The following is an 18,324-nucleotide window of genomic DNA, read 5'->3' as shown; positions in this document are numbered from 1 at the left end:
TTCATAAAAGAGAATGTAAATGACGTAGCACCTACTGGAACGCCTATCTTTTAAACGCGCATGGTTCGCTCCAATTGGCTGAGGAGTAGATCATCTGACCAACGGTCGCGGGAAGCCCTTCACCATGCGCTTGATACGGATGCTCTGAGTTTCGTTTGATCAATGTATGTAAACATAGCTAGCTAATGATTTGTTGTGAAAATACACTTTTCTAGTTTGTAACGTTTTAAGATAACCAAGTCATTTTATTGCGAGTTTTTCGGATTATTTTTTTTAGGTACCCCGACGGATTTGATGTTTTTCTATTCGCGCTGGGTTCTGGACAAGGGGTTGCAGTGCGCCACAGCCATTTTCCGGTACCTAAGCTAACTTGGCTGTAGCTAGTAGGAGTGACCACGGCAGGGGCGTGTAGCTGGTTAGCTAACTGTATAGCTAGCGACACATCTTCGGAGCAAATTTATCAGATGAACATAAACTTGCTTGAGATGTATGTTACATTTTGCGACCCGTCAACAAGAGAAAGTGTTCGCTGAACGTAAGGGAGATTTCGGAGGAAGTTTGACTTTTTGCCATACTTCTCGTTTGCTAGGTAGCAGCGTCAACTTTGCTGCGTGGCTAGCCGACTGACTTGATATTACAAGCTACATACATTTATTTTACGGTGATATATACATACTACAGTAGTTGCATAGTAATTACGCGGATTAGCTAGCTAACAGTTGGTTAACGTTACACCTTTAGCTATAAACAGCCACTTTTTTTGAAAAAGCGATAGCCTGGTTTTAAATGAAAATGCAGAGTTACAGTTGCCGTCGTCGGCATGGAAGTTCATCGCCAAACGCCGGACCAATACGTCAGAAGTTACAGTTTGCACCGAGCGATGAAGAGGATGACCCGATTGAGGAAGGAAACAACAGCACAGGTGCAGAATCGGGCTTTACAGAACTGGACTCTCCAATGCATGAGCTACGGGACAGTGTCAATAAACGACTCGAACACAGCAGCCCTCTGAATCGGACTGGGGAACGTGGTGATGTGGAACTATGGGACGAAGAGGGATTCGGTTCTCCGTCTCACCTTCAGTCCCCCAGTAGCGTTATTTTCACGAAGGGGTCCCGGTCACCACGGAAAAGCTCTCGGGTGTACGGCAATTCACCGGAGCGGTCATACATTCAGGACGACGGGGAAGGCTCGAGCTCACCTATTCCAGACTGCCCCGATACACCTCCACACAAAACCTTCAGAAAACTTCGCCTTTTTGATACTCCACACACACCAAAGGTTTGACCATTTGATCCAGAAAACCTGCAAGGTGTAACATACCAACAATTGGCTAATATTGTTTTGACAACATAGTTAATGCAATGTAGCCTACTTAGTTAACATTTATGACGTAGTAATGATGTATGGCATTTTTGTAATACTGTACAAAAGGCTGGCAGCATTACCTAGTGACTCATTGAAACTTTACTTTTTAAAGGTAGCTTTTGTTGAATAATAGTAACCACCCAATGACCTATTTTCAGTAGTGCTATACAATTATATAACCCAGCAGTCAGCCTTGCAAATTGAGTCATTGATTCGAAGTCAAGGATTTTTCATGGCTGGACATGCCTCCGTTATCTGCTCTGGAATCCTTGTCAACATCAGTATTTTGCATTGATAGGCATATCTGTATACATTTTCACTTAAATTTCACTTCAACTTTACTCCATTAGTTATATATTTGATATTTCAGTTTATTAAGGGTATTTCACTTTATCATAATAGTTTGCTCTCTAAGTGTCTCAACATGTCTTGAATATTTTCATTCACAGAGTTTGCTGAACAAAGCCAGAACTGCCAGCTCAGTGTCCTCAAGTAGGAGAGTGGCTCTCTTCAGGAATGTGGATTCCACAGGAAAGTCTGGTCCAGACAGTAGGAGAAGCCAGACCCCTTTGGTCAACATCAACCCCTTCACCCCGGAAGCCCTTCTCATCCAGTCTACCACTCAACAGAAGAACAACAGAAAGAGGGCACACTGGAATGAGTATGTCACTCATTTATCCTGTCTTTATTTTTGCCAAATAAGTTAGTCTAATACTATCTAAAACAGTTGAACTTAGTCCAATTTCAACAGACAACATTTGATCACTTATGTTTTTGTCCTTTCATTTGATACCTGGATGTGTCCATATGTCGGTACACACAGATTGTCAGACAACATTTGATCACTTATGTTTTTGTCCTTTCATTTGATACCTGGATGTGTCCATATGTCGGTACACACAGATTGTAACCCATTGTTATTGCTAGCTGGATTCGTTAAATCCGTTGACTAAGCATCAGTAAGGCAAAAGTCTGGCAGGAAACCAAGACCCGTCATGGTCACTAATGAACTCTGCCATGTGTGCGTGAAGGCCTCAGTGCTGCCCTCTGGTGGTTGGAATGTATGCTAACAAACTCTTTGTCTCGTTTCATTCAGCTCCTGTGGTGAGAACATGGAGGCGAGTGACGCTGAAACCGAAGAAATCATTCCTCCGCCAAAGGTAGTTATTTTCTAACCATCCTGATTTCTTTATAGCATTGCGATGAACTTGGTTCATTCGCAGGCATGTTATTCAGCAAAGCTCTCAACCTACACATATCCAGTTAGATGGATAACATAATGATAACATAATCCAAATAACATTAGACTATTGTGATTTTCTATTAAACCTCCTCTCCATCCTCAGAGAATCACCTTGATGGAGAGTAACATGAAGTCCAGGTACGCCTCTGAGTTCCACCAGCTGGAGAAGATCGGCTGCGGGGAGTATGGGGCCGTCTTCAAGTGTGTCAAAAGACTGGACGGCTGCATCTATGCTATCAAGCGCTCAAAGAAGCCCCTGGCAGGCTCTGTGGATGAGTAAGTTGGAGTTCCTATCTGTGAAACAGGAGCACGCTCTAAATATACTGATCCACCTACTGTGGAGCCAGGCCCAGCACCCCCCCATGCGCTCCTCAGACAATCCCGCAGGTGGAGAAGACGAATTTGGTGGTCCTGGCATGGTTACACGTGGTCTGCGGTTGTGAGGCCGGTTGGACGTACTGCAAAATTCTGGAAAAAATAATTGGAGGTGGCTTTTGGGAGAGAAATGAACATTCAATGCTCTTGCAACAGCTTTGTTGAACATTCCTGTGAGTCAGCCCCCTCAACGTGAGACATCTGTGGCATTGTATTGTGATAAAACTGCACATTTTAGTGGCCTTTTGTCCCCATCACAAGGTGCACCTGTGTAATGATCATGCTGTTTAACTTATGGATGAAATCCCGTTAACGGGATCGATTTGACAACAACCAGTGAAAGTGCAGGGCGCCAAATTCAAACAACAGAAAGCTCATAATAAAAATTCCTCAAACATACAAGTATTATACACCATTTTAAAGATAAACTTGTTAATCTTACCACAGTGTCTGATTTCGAAAAGGCTTTACAACGAAAGCATACCATGCGATTGTGTTAGGTCAGTGCCAAGTCACAGAAATACAGCCATTTTTCCAGTCAAAGAGAGGAGTCACAAAAAGCAGAAATAGAGAAAATGAATCACTAACGTTTGATCATCAGATGACACTCATAGGACTTCATGTTACACAATACATGCATGTTTTGTTCGATAAAGTTCATATTTGTATCCAAAAATCTCAGTTTACATTGGCGCATTATGTTCAGTAATGTTTTGCTTACAAAACATCCGGTGATTTTGCAGCGAGCCACATCAATTTACAGAAATACTCATTATAAATGTTGATGAAAATACAAGTGTTATACATGGAATTAAAGATATACTTATCCTTAATGCAACCGTTGTGTCAGATTTCAAAAAAGCTTCACGGAAAAAGCACACCATGCAATAATCTGAGTACAGCGCTCAGAGACCAAAACAAGCCATACAGATACCTGCCATGTTGTGGAGTCAACAGAAGTCGGAAATAGCGTTATAAATGTTCACTTACCTTTGATCTGCATCGGACTGCACTCCCAGGAATCCCAGTTCCACAATAAATGTTTGTTTTGTTCGATAAAGTCAATTTATGTCCAAATACCTCCTTTTTGTTCGAGTGTTTAGTTCACAAATCCAAATTCAAGAGGCGCAGGCACTTAGTCCAGACGAAAAGTCAAAAAAGTTATTACAGTTCATAGAAACATGTCAAATTAAGTATAGAATCAATCTTTAGGATGATTTTAACATAAATCTTCAATAATATTCCAACCGGACAATTCCTTTGTCTTTAGAAAGGAAAAGGAACGCAGCTAACTCACGGGCGCGCGCCTGACTGAGCTCATGGCATTCTGCCAGACACCTGACTCAAACTGCTCTTATTCGCTCCCCCTTCACAGTAGAAGCCTGAAACAAGGTTCTAAAGACTGTTGACATCTAGTGGAAGCCTTAGGAAGTGCAATATGACCCCATAGACACTGTATATTGGATAGGCCAACCTACAAACCTCAGATCTCCCACTTCCTGGTTGGAATTTCTCAGGTTTTTGCCTGCCATATAAGTTCTGTTATACACAGACATCATTCAAACAGTTTTAGAAACTTCAGAGTGTTTTCTATCCAAATCTACTAATAATATGCATATCTTAGCTTCTGGGACTGAGTAGCAGGCAGTTTACTCTGTGCACCTTATTCATCCAAGCTACTCAATACTGCCCCCCCAGCCATAAGAAGTTAATCAGCTTCTTGATATGCCACCCCTGTCAGGTGGATGGATTATCTTGGCACATTTTTGCTCAAAATTTGAGAGACATAAGCTTTTTGTGCTCATGGAACATTTCTGGGATCTTTTATTTCAGCTCATGGGACCAACAGGTGTTGAGTTTATATTTTTGTTCAGTATATATTGTGTATGGGTACTCTTGCTGAAGCCATTCTGACATCCTCCCTTTGTTGCTGTCACCATGTATTCCAACCAGACTTGGGAATACTATTTTATATCTATTCTCTAATGGTCCTTGAAATAATAAATAATGTTAGTTATCCCAACCACACTTAACAAACTTGAAGAAATGCCTAATCGAACTACATCTGTGTTCCACCCATAGGCAGAATGCCCTTCGGGAGGTGTATGCCCATGCTGTGCTGGGCCAGCACCCCCACGTGGTTCGCTACTACTCCGCCTGGGCAGAGGATGACCATATGCTCATCCAGAACGAGTACTGCAACGGCGGCACCCTCTCAGATGTCACGGCCGAGAACTATCGGCGGCTCGGCTTCCTATCAGAGCTGGAGCTGAAGGACCTGCTGCTGCAGGTGACTCGCGGCCTCAAGTACATCCACTCATCCTCGCTGGTCCACATGGACATCAAGCCTAGTAAGTACCACAGAGGTTGAAAAGCATGAACTTTAATGTTAGATGGGATTTGTAATAATGAATTGGATGTTTAGTTAACAGTGGAGAGAAGAGAAACCAGCACAGTTCTTTTTGAACATTTCAGCTTAGTTTTTAACAGGAGGACATCTTGATTCACATCCCTAATTCAATGCAATTTGTTTGAAGTGTTTTTGTTTTTACTTAGTCATTGACAACAATGAATTTGTGTGTTGTCTCTCTTTCAGGCAATATTTTTATCTCACGCAAGACAGTGTGCAGTGTAGACGCGTGTGATGAAGAGGAGGACGAAAAGGATGGACTGGCAACCAGTGTGGTATACAAAATAGGTGACCTTGGCCATGTGACAAGGGTGAACAATCCTCAAGTTGAAGAAGGCGATAGCAGGTTCCTGGCAAATGAAGTCCTCCAAGAGGTGAGTTTTCTCTCCATTAGAAATTTGCCTCGCCCCAGCTAAATTATTATTATTTGGAAATCCAGGGTAATTCAAATGATTCTTTACAACGTTCCTAATCACGTTAAACTTTTCTTTCAGGACTACAGTAACTTGACGAAGGCGGACATCTTTGCCCTGGCCCTGACTGTTATCAGTGCCTCGGGGGCAGAGCCTCTACCCACCAATGGGGATAAGTGGCACGAAATCCGTCAGGGAAAACTACCACCCATCCCACAAGTGCTCTCTCAGGAATTCTTGAGTCTACTCAAGGTAAGAACTTGATGTTACTATAAGCGTTTCTTTTGAATTGTGACCGGTTAATTTAAGAAGGTTTTCTAAAAGCAGTCGTTTTCCTCTTGACCCTAGACCTTTGCTTATACCACAGCATTGTTGAATACTAGTTTCTAATTGGCTAGAAGGGCATTTGAGAATTGTCCTTATAACCAGATAACAGTACAGTTGGAAAATATATGATTCTATGCCACTGCTATTCAGTGATGTTCACTGTCCTGTTATAGGACAAACTGATAAAGCTATGTGATATTGAAATATATAATGTTCATTTGAATTGTGCTCTCAAACATCAAATGGCTGGTGTTAGGCTATTTACAGTTGCTAGTTTTCAGGAGATAACTTTATTATTTTTCTCCCCCTCTGCAGCTGATGATCCACCCTGACCCCACCAGGCGGCCGTCCACCTCTGACCTCATCAAGCACCCGGTGCTGTTGACCGCAGCTAGAATGAGTGCTGACCAGCTCCGTGTGGAACTCAACGCAGAGAAGTTCAAGAATGCACTGCTCCAGAAGTAAGTACAGAATGGCACTGACACCAAGTGAAACAAGGATCTGATGTAGCATACACCCCCCCCCCCCCCCCCCAGGCTGTTTTTGTCAACACTAAAGGCAGTGGTTGGCTAGTTGTTGCTCATGCTTTTACATGGGTATACCAATTTCTCCATGCTGGCACATTGTACAACTAATGAGCCAACCTACCCATAGTGTGACATAAATTGATTAATTGACGGCTAAGTGACATTGAAGACGTAGAAAAGGTGGGGCTTGTAAATGAGAGATTCACGGTATGGATTTTCGGTTTCATCATCTGTTTGTCTCATGGTGCAATGTTTCTTTCAGGGTTGGTCTAACTGTTCTTCATTGCTTTCCCCAGGGAGCTGAAGTTGGCCCAGATTGCCAAAGCTGCTGCTGAGGAGAAGGTTCTGTCCACGGACAGAGTCCTGACCCGCTCCACTGTCCAGCCCAACCCCAAAACCTCCAGACTCATCGGCAAGAAGATGAACCGCTCAATGAGCCTGACCATTTACTGAAATGCAGACCCCCCCCCCCCCCTTCAATGATGTTGGAACATGGACTGCAAAACTGATACCTAGGGAATCTGACTAGCTACGTATTCTGTTGGGTACGAGTGCTGAAAATGGACCCCATTTCCACTGGTCACAGGAGAGACTTTTCACTGTCGAAATCAGTGCTGTGGGTGAACCTTTCTTGTCAGACTCGATCAAGACTGAGACTAGACATTGCCATACTCAATTAGTACTGACTTGTCAAATATTTGACCAGTAATTCTGGTAGTGGACATCTCTTGACAGAGACCAAGCATTCCTTAAGGTAGTTACTGTACCTTTTTTTTCCTGTTTTGTTTTTGTCAGCCACAAGTCTAAGTAGATTGCAGAGGCTCTCCACTGTACTCCATGCACTTCCTTAAAAGCCTTGCTCTTTGATGGAGAGGGACACAGAGAAGCCCTCAGTGTGTGAACGTACCAGGCCACAAATGTGCGCACCTTATTGCCTGATTCCAGGCATCCGAGGGTCTGTCAGACAATGCTTTTAAGAGCACTTTGGAAGCAACGGGGAACTTGCCACATAACCCGCTGCTATTCATGTCTGTGTTCTACGGGGATAATGGATTTTTCATTTTCCCATTGGGGTAGTTTTAAATCATTGCACCCATTATCATATTTGTTGGACTATAATTGTGGACCATAACATAATTTTTTTGTTTAAAGTATCCACAATATATATATAAATATTTTTTTTAATGGATCATGCAATACATGTAAGAAAATGGTGTCTATCAAACCTGGTTAAAGAAAGTGCTTTCTTAGCTAAAATTAAACAGGGGTACAGCCTCCAACTTCATGCTTCAACCCTGCCTATGTAGCATTAAATAAATCATTGTTCTGTAGGTTCTCCGTTTCTAACTCTGTTATAGCCTGTACATTATCTTTGAATAAATTCTTATCAAATTCATGCAGGTCTTCAAATTCATGTCGCATATTACATAAGGCCCTACATGACTCTGTATTACCCCCTTATCGCACACCTGGCACGTTGTAACCAATTCAGTTCTCAATGTGAATAATCTACTAGGTGCATTTTGACTAGATGCCATGAGGAAATGCAGAACTAAAATGTGCGTTCCCTAGGTGCTGACAAGCGTCTGGCAGCTTGTCACGTGACTGTCTCATTGTATCCTAGTATGAGAAAAACGCTACACGAGCTACTTTTAGTCAAGCAAGCAGCAAGCTCAATGGCACTACGAGACGAACTTTTAAAGCCAATATGGCATGCGTTCACAGCGCTGGACCTGGACAAAAGTGGGAAAGTGTCCAAGTCACAGTTAAAGGTATGGAATTATATTTACCTAGATAGTGTGTTTGTCAAACAAACCCGAGGCACGTCGTTCCCTCAATTATTAAAAAATGACACGCAGAAACTTTCTTGAGCGTCCAAAAAAGGTTGCCATCAAAGTGAAGGCCATCTGATTTTGGATGGATACTGTTTAATAGCCGAGGATGCATTTGGAATGATGTCATTTTAGCCCAAATCATTGTCTGCCTTTATATTACTACAGCACAGACACGGTGCATGTCAGACGTTAATGGTTTATGTAAACTACTTGTGGATGGTTAAAGGGAACTTCTTGTTATGGCACGCCTGTGGACGTTTACTGATAGTCGGAAATATTTTGTTAATTTTAAACCATTAGACTAATAAATTGTTGAGATGACGCTTTTGCTGGCTCTAAATCTATAGCCTACCGTGTTTACTTCATAATCCACTTCATCAATGTTAAGTGTTTGTCTAAGTAGCCTTACATTTAAACAGCATATTTGCTGAGTTGTGTGTTTAGCTTGTTTATGGCTTGTTTGTGGTCTAGTTTCGTGAGAAGGCACTTATCAGTACCATAGTGCTGAAATCATTCAGGGTAAAGTCACATAGGTGCAATTTCGAAATTGGGTCGTGCATCATCAGTTTTTATCTTGTCATGTCAGTCATTGCATATTTTAGAGCTATTTATAACTAGTCAGAAATGTCCAGATCAACTAGCCCATGTCAGCCAGCTAACGTTTTTAGCTAGGTTTTTTAGCCCATAGATTTTGTAGTAGATGTTCAAGTCACTCAAATATCACAAGAATACAAATGAGACATGGCAAAATGTATAGAATTGCAAGAAAATTTGCTTTAAAACTGGAAAATGTACTTTGCACCCTGTGACAAAAGGTATAGAATAGCAGGAAATAGGCTTTAAACCTGCACTTTTTCTCTCTGCCAACAAGAGGGGTGTGAGCATTGTGTCTTGAACAGTGCTTGTGCCCATAGAAATAAAGGGGGGGGGGGGCGACATTACATCTTGTAATGTCTGATGTTTCCCAAAAGCTGGAAGGGGGGCCTCCAAGTGAAAAAGTTTCGGAACCGCTGGTGTAGTTGACTAGAAACCTTTCCAGTGACTGATGTGTTCAACGCCTTCATTAAGTAGAAATATATGCTGTTTGGGCGTTGTTGCTGCATTTAATATAACTATCGGCTCTGTGTGAACTGTGAAGTCCTGATAAGAAGAGGGATTTTCGTCTTTGCAGGTGCTCTCGCATAACTTGTGCACTGTGATGAGGATCCCCCATGACCCGGTGGCCCTTGAAGAGCACTTCAAACATGACGACGAAGGCCCTGTCTCCACTCAGGGCTACATGCCCTACTTGAACAAGTTCATTTTGGACAAGGTGAGCCGCACACACAGTAATACTTAGAGTATCTATGCCTCTCAGTCAATCATTCTCTCACTCACTGCTGTTTATATGTTTTACTGTTTGTGATGAAGGGTCACTGAAGTCTAGGATGAAGATGACAAGGTTAGAATTCCATTGCCTTAGTTTGACATCTTCAACCTTGACTTCAGTAAATGCTAGTGATTCTATTGTTGGTCAAAATGGGTCATTATACTGAGAATAAAGGATTCCTTTTCCAATGTCACAACATGGATACCATGGTGACACATAGGCATTCCTTTACCACTGTCATAAATATGAGAATTCTTGTGTAATTAAAAAAAATTGTACCTTTATTTAACTAGGCAAGTCAGTTTTAAGAACACATTTTTATTTACAATGATGGCCTACCCCAGCCAAACCCTAACCCGGACAACGCTGGGCCAATTGTGCGCCGCCCTATTGGTCTCCCAATCACGGCCGGTTGTTATACAGCCTGGAATTTAACGAGGGTCTGTAGTGACGCCTCTAGCACTGAGATGCAGTGCCTTAGACCGCTGCGCCACTCGGGAGCCCATGGGTCATCAAGGGTTAGCAAATCAAGTTTGGCGCGTTCTGCTGGTGTCATAGAGGTGTGTAAACTTACCATGTCACATTTGGAAATGGTTTCTGCTGTCATAAAGGCTTACCATGGTGACTGTGGAATTCTTCAGTGGTGTCAGAAAGAATTACTACAGCAAGACACCTTTGTTCATTTCATAGAGGGGAGCTTTTGGAACAGTTTTGTAGTTGTTGATTATATGAAAGGTTACCATGATGACAATTTGTAGGCTAATTCTTGTGAAATGTCACAGAGTTATCGTAAATGTTTTGGCATACTTGTTTTCATACATGTTGTTTTTCATGACATAGAATTCTTGTGTGTTGTTCTAAAGATTTACTACAGCATTTATTGTCATCAATGACAGTTTAAAATTAGAATGTTTTTGGTTAATGTTTAAAAATGTTCCTGGTAAGAACCCATTTTGGACTTGGTGTGCATTTCATAGTCTGGGATTTCCATTTGAAGGCAGATATTTACTGTTCAAGTGCTTCCTATGACACACACGAGGAAATAGATGACAAGGGATTTTACAACACACCTTACGGTAAATTAGCCCATTCTATTCTCTGATGTGTTGATATATCTTCTCCTGTCACTTCCCCGAGCTCTCAGTCCTCTAATACTACAAAAAGGTTTCAGGAACCTAGATATGACATCATGGACAAACGTCAAGAGTCTCCCCACCCATGTGGATATAACCCTACCAAACAGGTCGGGGGCACCACCCCCACTCCCCAGGGAAACTCCACCCAAACAGTCCAGTGTGTGTGTGTCACCTTCTTCCTCACTGACTCACTCCACTTGTCAGACAATTACAGTGACTCAGCCGGAGAGACAATCAAGTCCATCGCTGACTGTTCCACATAATTCCCCATTCTGCCATTTGGGACTCAGCAGTCCCTCACTATGTGGAGCACATCATTCTTCCTAGCCAACTGACCCTGTAGAAACCTGGAATGCATTGTTAATTGGGAGCTTAATTTGTTCCCCTTTTGTTAGAAGGGGAACAAAAGAAAGCAAGGTTACACAAACAACAGAGCACCAAAATAGTTCAAGGCTGTGAACATGTGACCTTCATTTAGTTAACATTTTTAAGGCTGCTGTGGTTGAATTATTTCCTCATTTCATAGGTTGCTAGTTCAACCACTCTGTCCGTCCTAGTCTTGCCCAGACCTCGACATATTTCGATCCACGTTTCATAATGGAGTAACACATAGGCGCTATATCCTATTCTACCTTGTTTGTAATTTCACAATTACTTTTGAGTCACCTGTCCTCTGCCCTCGCGCTACAGTAACAACAGGCATCTCTGTGGTGTGACCATTTGACGGTAGGAAGTTTCAGTCTCCTGGAGGGCCAAGGACAGTGATAAGACTGTTTGTAAACCTGTTTGGACATTCCACTACAGAGAATACTAACGAGCATGTGTATCTGCAGTGGAGAGGCAGGACTGGGTGCTGGAGGTGCCGTGACAAGGCCTCCATTGTTGAGGTGCAGAGAGTGGGAGACCTCAGTCTGGACCAGCTAGTACAGAGCAAGAATGAGATGACCATGACACAACATTGTGAGGACAAAGAGAGAGCTGCTATTTCATAATAATCCCACTTTCACAACTTCTATTGCGCCTCCCTCCGCATCCTCTTTCTGCTTACCTCGCTGGTATTACTGTGAAATTACATTTCCCTTGAGTTGGTGTTACTGTGAAACTACATTTCCCTTGAGTTATCTTTACTGTGCAATCTTTGACTCACCCGAAACAAACTACAGCTCTATAAATAGTGTTTTCTGATGTTGAAGGCAGACATGCCACACCTGTGTTTCCCCTTAGTTCATTGACCTGATTCTTTCCTGGGCCACGTTCAATAGGCAAACTCTGTGGAAGGTTGCAGTGAGAAATGTTATGAATAGACCTGACATTAAGCCCATTCTACATGTCAAAGAGTAATGTTTATTGTACATCATTTTAACTGAACGTTCCACAATGTTCTACCCTGCAGAACTCAGCCCTGTTGTAAAATATTCCCCCACCACCTCGTCAGGGGGAGGGAAATTAGAGACACATCGAACAAATTACTCAATAATAATAGCAGTATGCTATTATTTTGTATATATGTCATCTTATTATTGTGGATTTATACAACGGGTTGGTCTATTCCTGAATGCTGATTGGTTAAAACCGCATTCCAGGCGTTGTCTATTCCATAAGTTACCCACTGGCTAAATCTATTACGTTAAAATGCGATTAACTCTGTTTACTCTGACTGCGCCATCCACCGAAAAGACACAGAAGAATTTAACTAGATTCTTGTATGTTCTACCTGGAACTAATACATACGGCAACAAATACACTGAGAAGATTCTTGTAATGTCTGAATTATAGAGGTGGTAACATTAGACATAACAGAAATGTTGCATGTATTATATAAAAAACATACAAGAGTCATGTAAGCTAAGCCTTAGAAGGTCTCACATACATGGGACATACACATTTCATGGGACACACAACTGTGATCTCATTGACACACTTATTGAAGAAAGAAGCAAAGCCTGCTGTGAGGAGGAGGAGGAAGCGCAAGAAGAAGAGGAGGAGGCGCAAGAAGAAGAGGAGGAGGCGCAAGAAGAAGAGGAGGAGGCGCAAGAAGAAGAGGCGCAAGAAGAAGAGGCGCAAGAAGAAGAGGAGGAGGCGCAAGAAGAGGAGGAGGATTTATCCGCTGTGAGGAGGAGGAGCAAGAAGAGGAAGATTTATCCGCTGCGAGGAGGAGGAGCAAGAAGAGGAGGATTTATCCGCTGTGAGGAGGAGGAGCAAGAAGAGGAGGATTTATCCGCTGTGAGGAGGAGGAGCAAGAAGAGGAGTATTTATCCGCTGTGAGGAGGAGGAGCAAGAGGAGGAGGAGCAAGAAGAAGAGGAGGAGCAGGAAGAAGGAGGGGGAGCAAGAGGAGGATGAAGGGGGAAATCAGAAGGAGCGGGAGGAGGAGAAACAGAGGCAGAGAGGAGGAGGAGGAGGAATGAGTTTGATAGCAGCAGTGAATCTATTTTGAGATCCCTCAACAATCATTCTCACGGTAGTACATTGGTAGTAGTCAGTGACATGTCAAAGCTAAGCAGGGCTGGGCTTGGTTAAAACTCTGTATGGGAGACCAAAGGCTGGATGGGTGACCTGTAAATAAATCAACTGTCCAGTAAAAGGTGCTGCCCAGCCTTAACCATGGAAACTCATACCTGAAAATGTAAATGTACACTGAACAAAAATGTAAACGCGACATGTAAAGTGTTGGTCCCATGTTTCATGAGTTGAAATAAAAGATCCCAGAAAATGTCCATACTCACAAAGAGCTTATTTCTCTCAAATTTTGTGAACAAATTTGTTTCCATCCCTGTTAGTGAGCATTTCTCATTTGTCAGTTGGATGGATTATCAAGAACCTGATTTAAACAGCATGATCATTACCTAGGTGCACCTTGTGAAAGGCCGGTCAATGAAAGGCCGGTCTAAAATGTGCAGTTTGGTCACACAGCACAATGCCACAGATGTCTCAAGTTTTGAGGGAGCGCGCAATTGGCATGCTGACTGCGTGAATGTCCACCAGAGCTGTTGACAGAGAATTGAATGTTCATTTCTCTACTATAAGCTGCCTCCAACGTTCGTTTTAGACAACTTGGCAGTACATCCAACTGGCCTCACAACTGCAGACCACGTGTAGCCACACCAGCCTCCACATCCGGCCTCTTCACTTGAGGGATCATCTGAGACCAGCCACCCAGACAGCTGATGAAACTGTAGGTTTGCACAACCAAAGTATTTCTGCACAAACTGTCAGAAACCATCTCAGCGAAGCTCATCTTCATGTTCATCGTCGTCACCAGGGTCTTGACCTGACTGCAGTTCAGCGTCGTAACCCACTTCAGTGGTTAAATGCTCACCTTCAATGGCCGCTGGCATACTGGAAAAATGTGCTCTGCACGGATGAATCCCGGTTTCAACTGTACCAGACAGATGTCACACAGCGTGTAAATCGTTGTGTGGGCGAGCGGTTTGCTGATGTCAACGTTGTGAACAGAGTGCCCCATGGTGGCGGTGGTGTTATGGTATGGGCAAGCATAAACTATGGACAACGAACACAATTTGCATTTTATCAATGGCAATTTGAATGCACAGAGATAGCTTTATGAGATCCTGAGGCCCATTGTCGTGTCATTCATCCACCGCCATCACCGCATATTTCAGCATGATAATGCACGGCTTCATGTTGCAAGGATCTGTACATAATTGCTGGAAGCTGAAAATGTCCCAGTTCTTCCATGGTCTGCATATTCACCAGTCACCCATTGAGCATGTTTGGAATGCTCTGGATTGATGTGTACGACAGCGTGTTCCAGTTCCCCAATATCCAGCAACTTCGCACAGCCATTGACGAGGAATGAGACAACAATCCACAGGCCTCAATCAACAGCCTGATTAACTATATGCGAAGGAGATGTTGTGCTGCATGAGGCAAATCTGTGACCAACAGATGCATATCTGTATTCCCAGTGATGTGAAATCCATAAATTAGAGCCTAATTTATTTCAATTGACTGATTTTCTTATATGAACAGTAACTCAGTAAAATCTTTGAAATTGGTGCAAGTTGCGTTTTTTTTCAGTGTATATACAAATATTGTACTTTTTCATGTTTTTGTATATGCATTCAGAAAGTATTCAGACCCCATCCCTTTTTCCACATATTGTTACATTACAGCCTTATTCAAAAATGTTCCTACACACAAAAATCTAAAATCAGGTTTTTAGTAATGTTAGCAAATTTATTGTTAATAAAAAAAACAACTACCTTATTTATATATGTATTCAGATCCTTTGTTATGAGACTCGAAATTGAGCTCTGGTGCATCCTGTTTCTATTGATCATCTTTGAGATGTTTCTTCAACTTGATTGGAGTCCACCTGTGGTAAATTCAATTGATTGGCCATGATTTGGAAAGGCACACACACAATTGCATGTTTGTCCCACAGTTGACAATGCATGTCAGAGCAAAAACCAAGCCATGAGGTCGAAGGAATTGTCTGTAGAGCGCCGAGATGACAGGATTGTGTCGAGGCACAGATCTGGGGAAGGGTAGCAAAAATGTCAAAATTGAAGGTCCCCAAGAACACAGTGGTCTCTTATCATTCTGTTTTATTTAACCTTTATTTAACTAGGCATGTCAGTTAAGAATAAATGATTATTTTACAATGACGGCCTACCCCGGTCAAACCCTCCCCTAACCCGGATGACACCCTATTCTTAAATGGAAGAAGTTTGGAACCACTAAAACTCTTCCTAGAGCTGGCCGCCCGGCCAAACTGAGAAATCGGGGTAGAAGGGCCTTGGTCAGGGAGGTGACCAAGAATGACCATCGGGTTCTAAGTGCTCCAGAGTTTCTCTGTGGAGATGGGAGAACCTTCCAGAAGGACAACCATCTCTGCAGCACTCCACCAATCAGGCCTTTATGGTAGAGTGGCCAGACGGAAGCCACTCCTCAGTAAAAGGCACATGACAGCCCGCTTGGAGTTTGCCAAAAGGCACCCAAAGACTCAGACCATGAGAAACAAGATTCTCTGGTCTGATGAAACCAAGATTGAACTCTTTGGCCTGAATGCCAAGCGTCACATCTGGAGGAAGCATGGCACCATCCCTGTGGTGAAGCATGGTGGTGGCAGCATCATGCTGTGGGCATGCTGTGGGCATGTTTTTCAGTGGCAGGGACTGGGAGAGTAGTCAGGATCGAGGGATAGATGAATGGAGCAAAGTGCAGAGAGATCCTTGATGAAAATCTGCCTCAGAGCGCTCAGGACCTCAGACTGGGGCGAAGGTTCACCTTCCAACAGCACAACGACCCTAAGCACACAGCCAAGACAACGCAGGAGTGGCTTCGGGACAAGTCTCTGAATGTCATTGAGTGGCCCAGCCAGAGCCCAGAATTGAACCCGTTCGAACATCTCTGGAGAGACCTGAAAATAGCTGTGCAGTGACGCTCCCCATCCAACTCGACAGAGCTTGAGTGGATCTGCGGAGAAGAATGGGAGAAAATCCCCAAATACAGGTTTTCCAGGCTTGTAGGGTCATACCCAAGAATACCTGGCCAAGGCTTTTGACTCTGTCAATCACCACATTCTTATCGGCAGACTCAACAGCCTTGGTTTCTCAAATTATTGCCTCGCCTGGTTCACCAACTACTTCTCAGATAGAGTTTAGTGTGTCAAATCGGAGGGCCTATTGTCCGGACCTCTGGCAGTCTCTATGGGGGTGCTACAGGGTTCAATTCTTGGGCCGACTCTCTTCTCTGTATACAGCAAAGATGTCGCTCTTGCTGCTGGTGATTCTCTGATCCACCTCTACGCAGACAACACCATTCTGTATATAGACTCTTTCTACTGTATTATGTATGTTTGTTTATTCCATGTGTAACTCTGTGTTGTTGTTTGTGTCGAACTGCTGTGCTTTATCTTGGCCAGGTGGCAGTTGTAAATGAGAACTTGTTCTCAACTAGCCTACCTGGTGAAATAAAATTTAAAAACACTCAAAGATGTTTCAACAAAGTACTGAGTAAAGGGTCTGAGTACTTATGTAAATGTGATATTTCAGTTTTCTATTTTAATACATTTGCTTTGTCATTATGGGGTATAGTGTGTAGATTGATGAGGGGCATGAAAAAACGATTTAATCCATTTTAGAATAAGGCTGTAACTTAACAAAATGTGGAATAAGTCTGAATCCTTTCCGAATGCATTGTGTATAAATGACAAATGTGAAACCTGTAAGGAAAACATTTATTTTGTAGAGGTTAACATGTCAGAACATACACTTTTCTTATAAAATTCCTAGATGACTCATATAGTTTGTCTCAAATGTCATACCCTATCTTTGTAAGAAATTCACCATAATCATGTAGTGACTTGTATGTTACATGGCATAAATTAACACACATACACTACTGACATAACATACAAAATCTTACCAGATACTTTTTAGCTTTTAATCTTATTCTGCCATACAAGATTCTTATTTGCTTTTCATGATTATTTTTCATATGGGAGGAGCATTTTCAGCTTTTTGTTTGTGGTCATTTTTGTCTTTCATCCAGATTAGGGTTAGATGTATGTTTTAAACACTCCTAAAGACGTCTCCTTAATAAATATTCCGCTTGCGTTTCAAAAGTCTGTTTCTCTGTTGATGCATCACTTGCTATTTGTAGATTGCTGATAATCATTATCGGGCCTATCTCTCTGTTGTGATTTAGCTGAGTTGAGTCAGGCATCTGTATAAACAGTTAAGTGTCATTCAACGTCCATTCAGCAAGCCATGAAACCCACCATCTCAGATTGTTCTGTAATAATTTCTGTAACAGATCAAATTAGCATTCCTTCAACATTTTGTTGAAATATAATTTAATCTCTGAGAAATTAAGCAAATTTATTGCACCCAAATTGGCCATTTTTTAAAATTATAGGTACATAACATCCGATTTGTACAAAACAAATATTCTAACAATGAGTAAGACATGCCAAAGAAATAGTCAAGCCACACCCCATGCCAAATCCAACACCCATGGACCCCCCATGCCAAATCCACCCCAACAACAAGTATACAGTAGGAGTTCTCTGTTTAACAAGTGGTATGGAGCTGCAGCTTGGACTATTGTTTCCATCATCCCTATGTAATAAATTCTCAGTGAATTTAGTGTTGTTTTTTTCCCTGTTCAGAGAAAATAGTAAATGAAGTTGTTGGGTTTATGTTCCGTCCTGCATCCTGATATTACCTGGTTCTGACCACTAGGTGATGCTGTTCCTGCTAATTGATGGTGCCGTTCCTACAAACAATTGAATCCCCCCCTCTAAATGTTAAAGGGATCGTTCACCCAAATGACAAAATTACATATTGGTTTCCG

At 42.4% G+C, this 18,324-nt stretch overlaps 2 protein-coding genes across 2 annotated transcripts in view; both read left to right on the top strand.

Annotated features, from left to right (window-relative positions):
- The first annotated feature begins 90 nt into the window (after nucleotides 1-90).
- On the top strand, nucleotides 91-8,059 carry wee1 (WEE1 G2 checkpoint kinase). Its single transcript, XM_071405413.1, has 9 exons — nucleotides 91-1,281; nucleotides 1,818-2,029; nucleotides 2,465-2,528; nucleotides 2,715-2,887; nucleotides 5,069-5,337; nucleotides 5,583-5,770; nucleotides 5,891-6,061; nucleotides 6,452-6,597; nucleotides 6,960-8,059. Exons 1-9 carry the CDS (start codon nucleotides 787-789, stop codon nucleotides 7,114-7,116), a joined length of 1,875 nt encoding a protein of 624 aa, XP_071261514.1. The 5' UTR covers nucleotides 91-786; the 3' UTR covers nucleotides 7,117-8,059.
- Nucleotides 8,060-8,178: 119 nt separating this feature from the next.
- LOC139578157 (switch-associated protein 70-like) overlaps nucleotides 8,179-18,324 on the top strand; it is a 28,329-nt gene continuing 18,183 nt past the window's right edge. The window contains exons 1-2 of the mRNA XM_071405414.1: nucleotides 8,179-8,435; nucleotides 9,670-9,810. Coding sequence (XP_071261515.1) covers nucleotides 8,289-8,435; nucleotides 9,670-9,810 — 288 coding nt within the window. The 5' untranslated portion in view covers nucleotides 8,179-8,288. The remainder of the gene's footprint in view (nucleotides 8,436-9,669; nucleotides 9,811-18,324) is intronic.

Source organism: Salvelinus alpinus, chromosome 6 (genome assembly GCF_045679555.1).
Source record: "Salvelinus alpinus chromosome 6, SLU_Salpinus.1, whole genome shotgun sequence".
Taxonomy (NCBI): domain Eukaryota; kingdom Metazoa; phylum Chordata; class Actinopteri; order Salmoniformes; family Salmonidae; genus Salvelinus; species Salvelinus alpinus.
The sequence above is the reverse complement of the archived record's forward strand: the minus strand, read 5'-3'. Positions and strand labels throughout refer to the sequence as shown.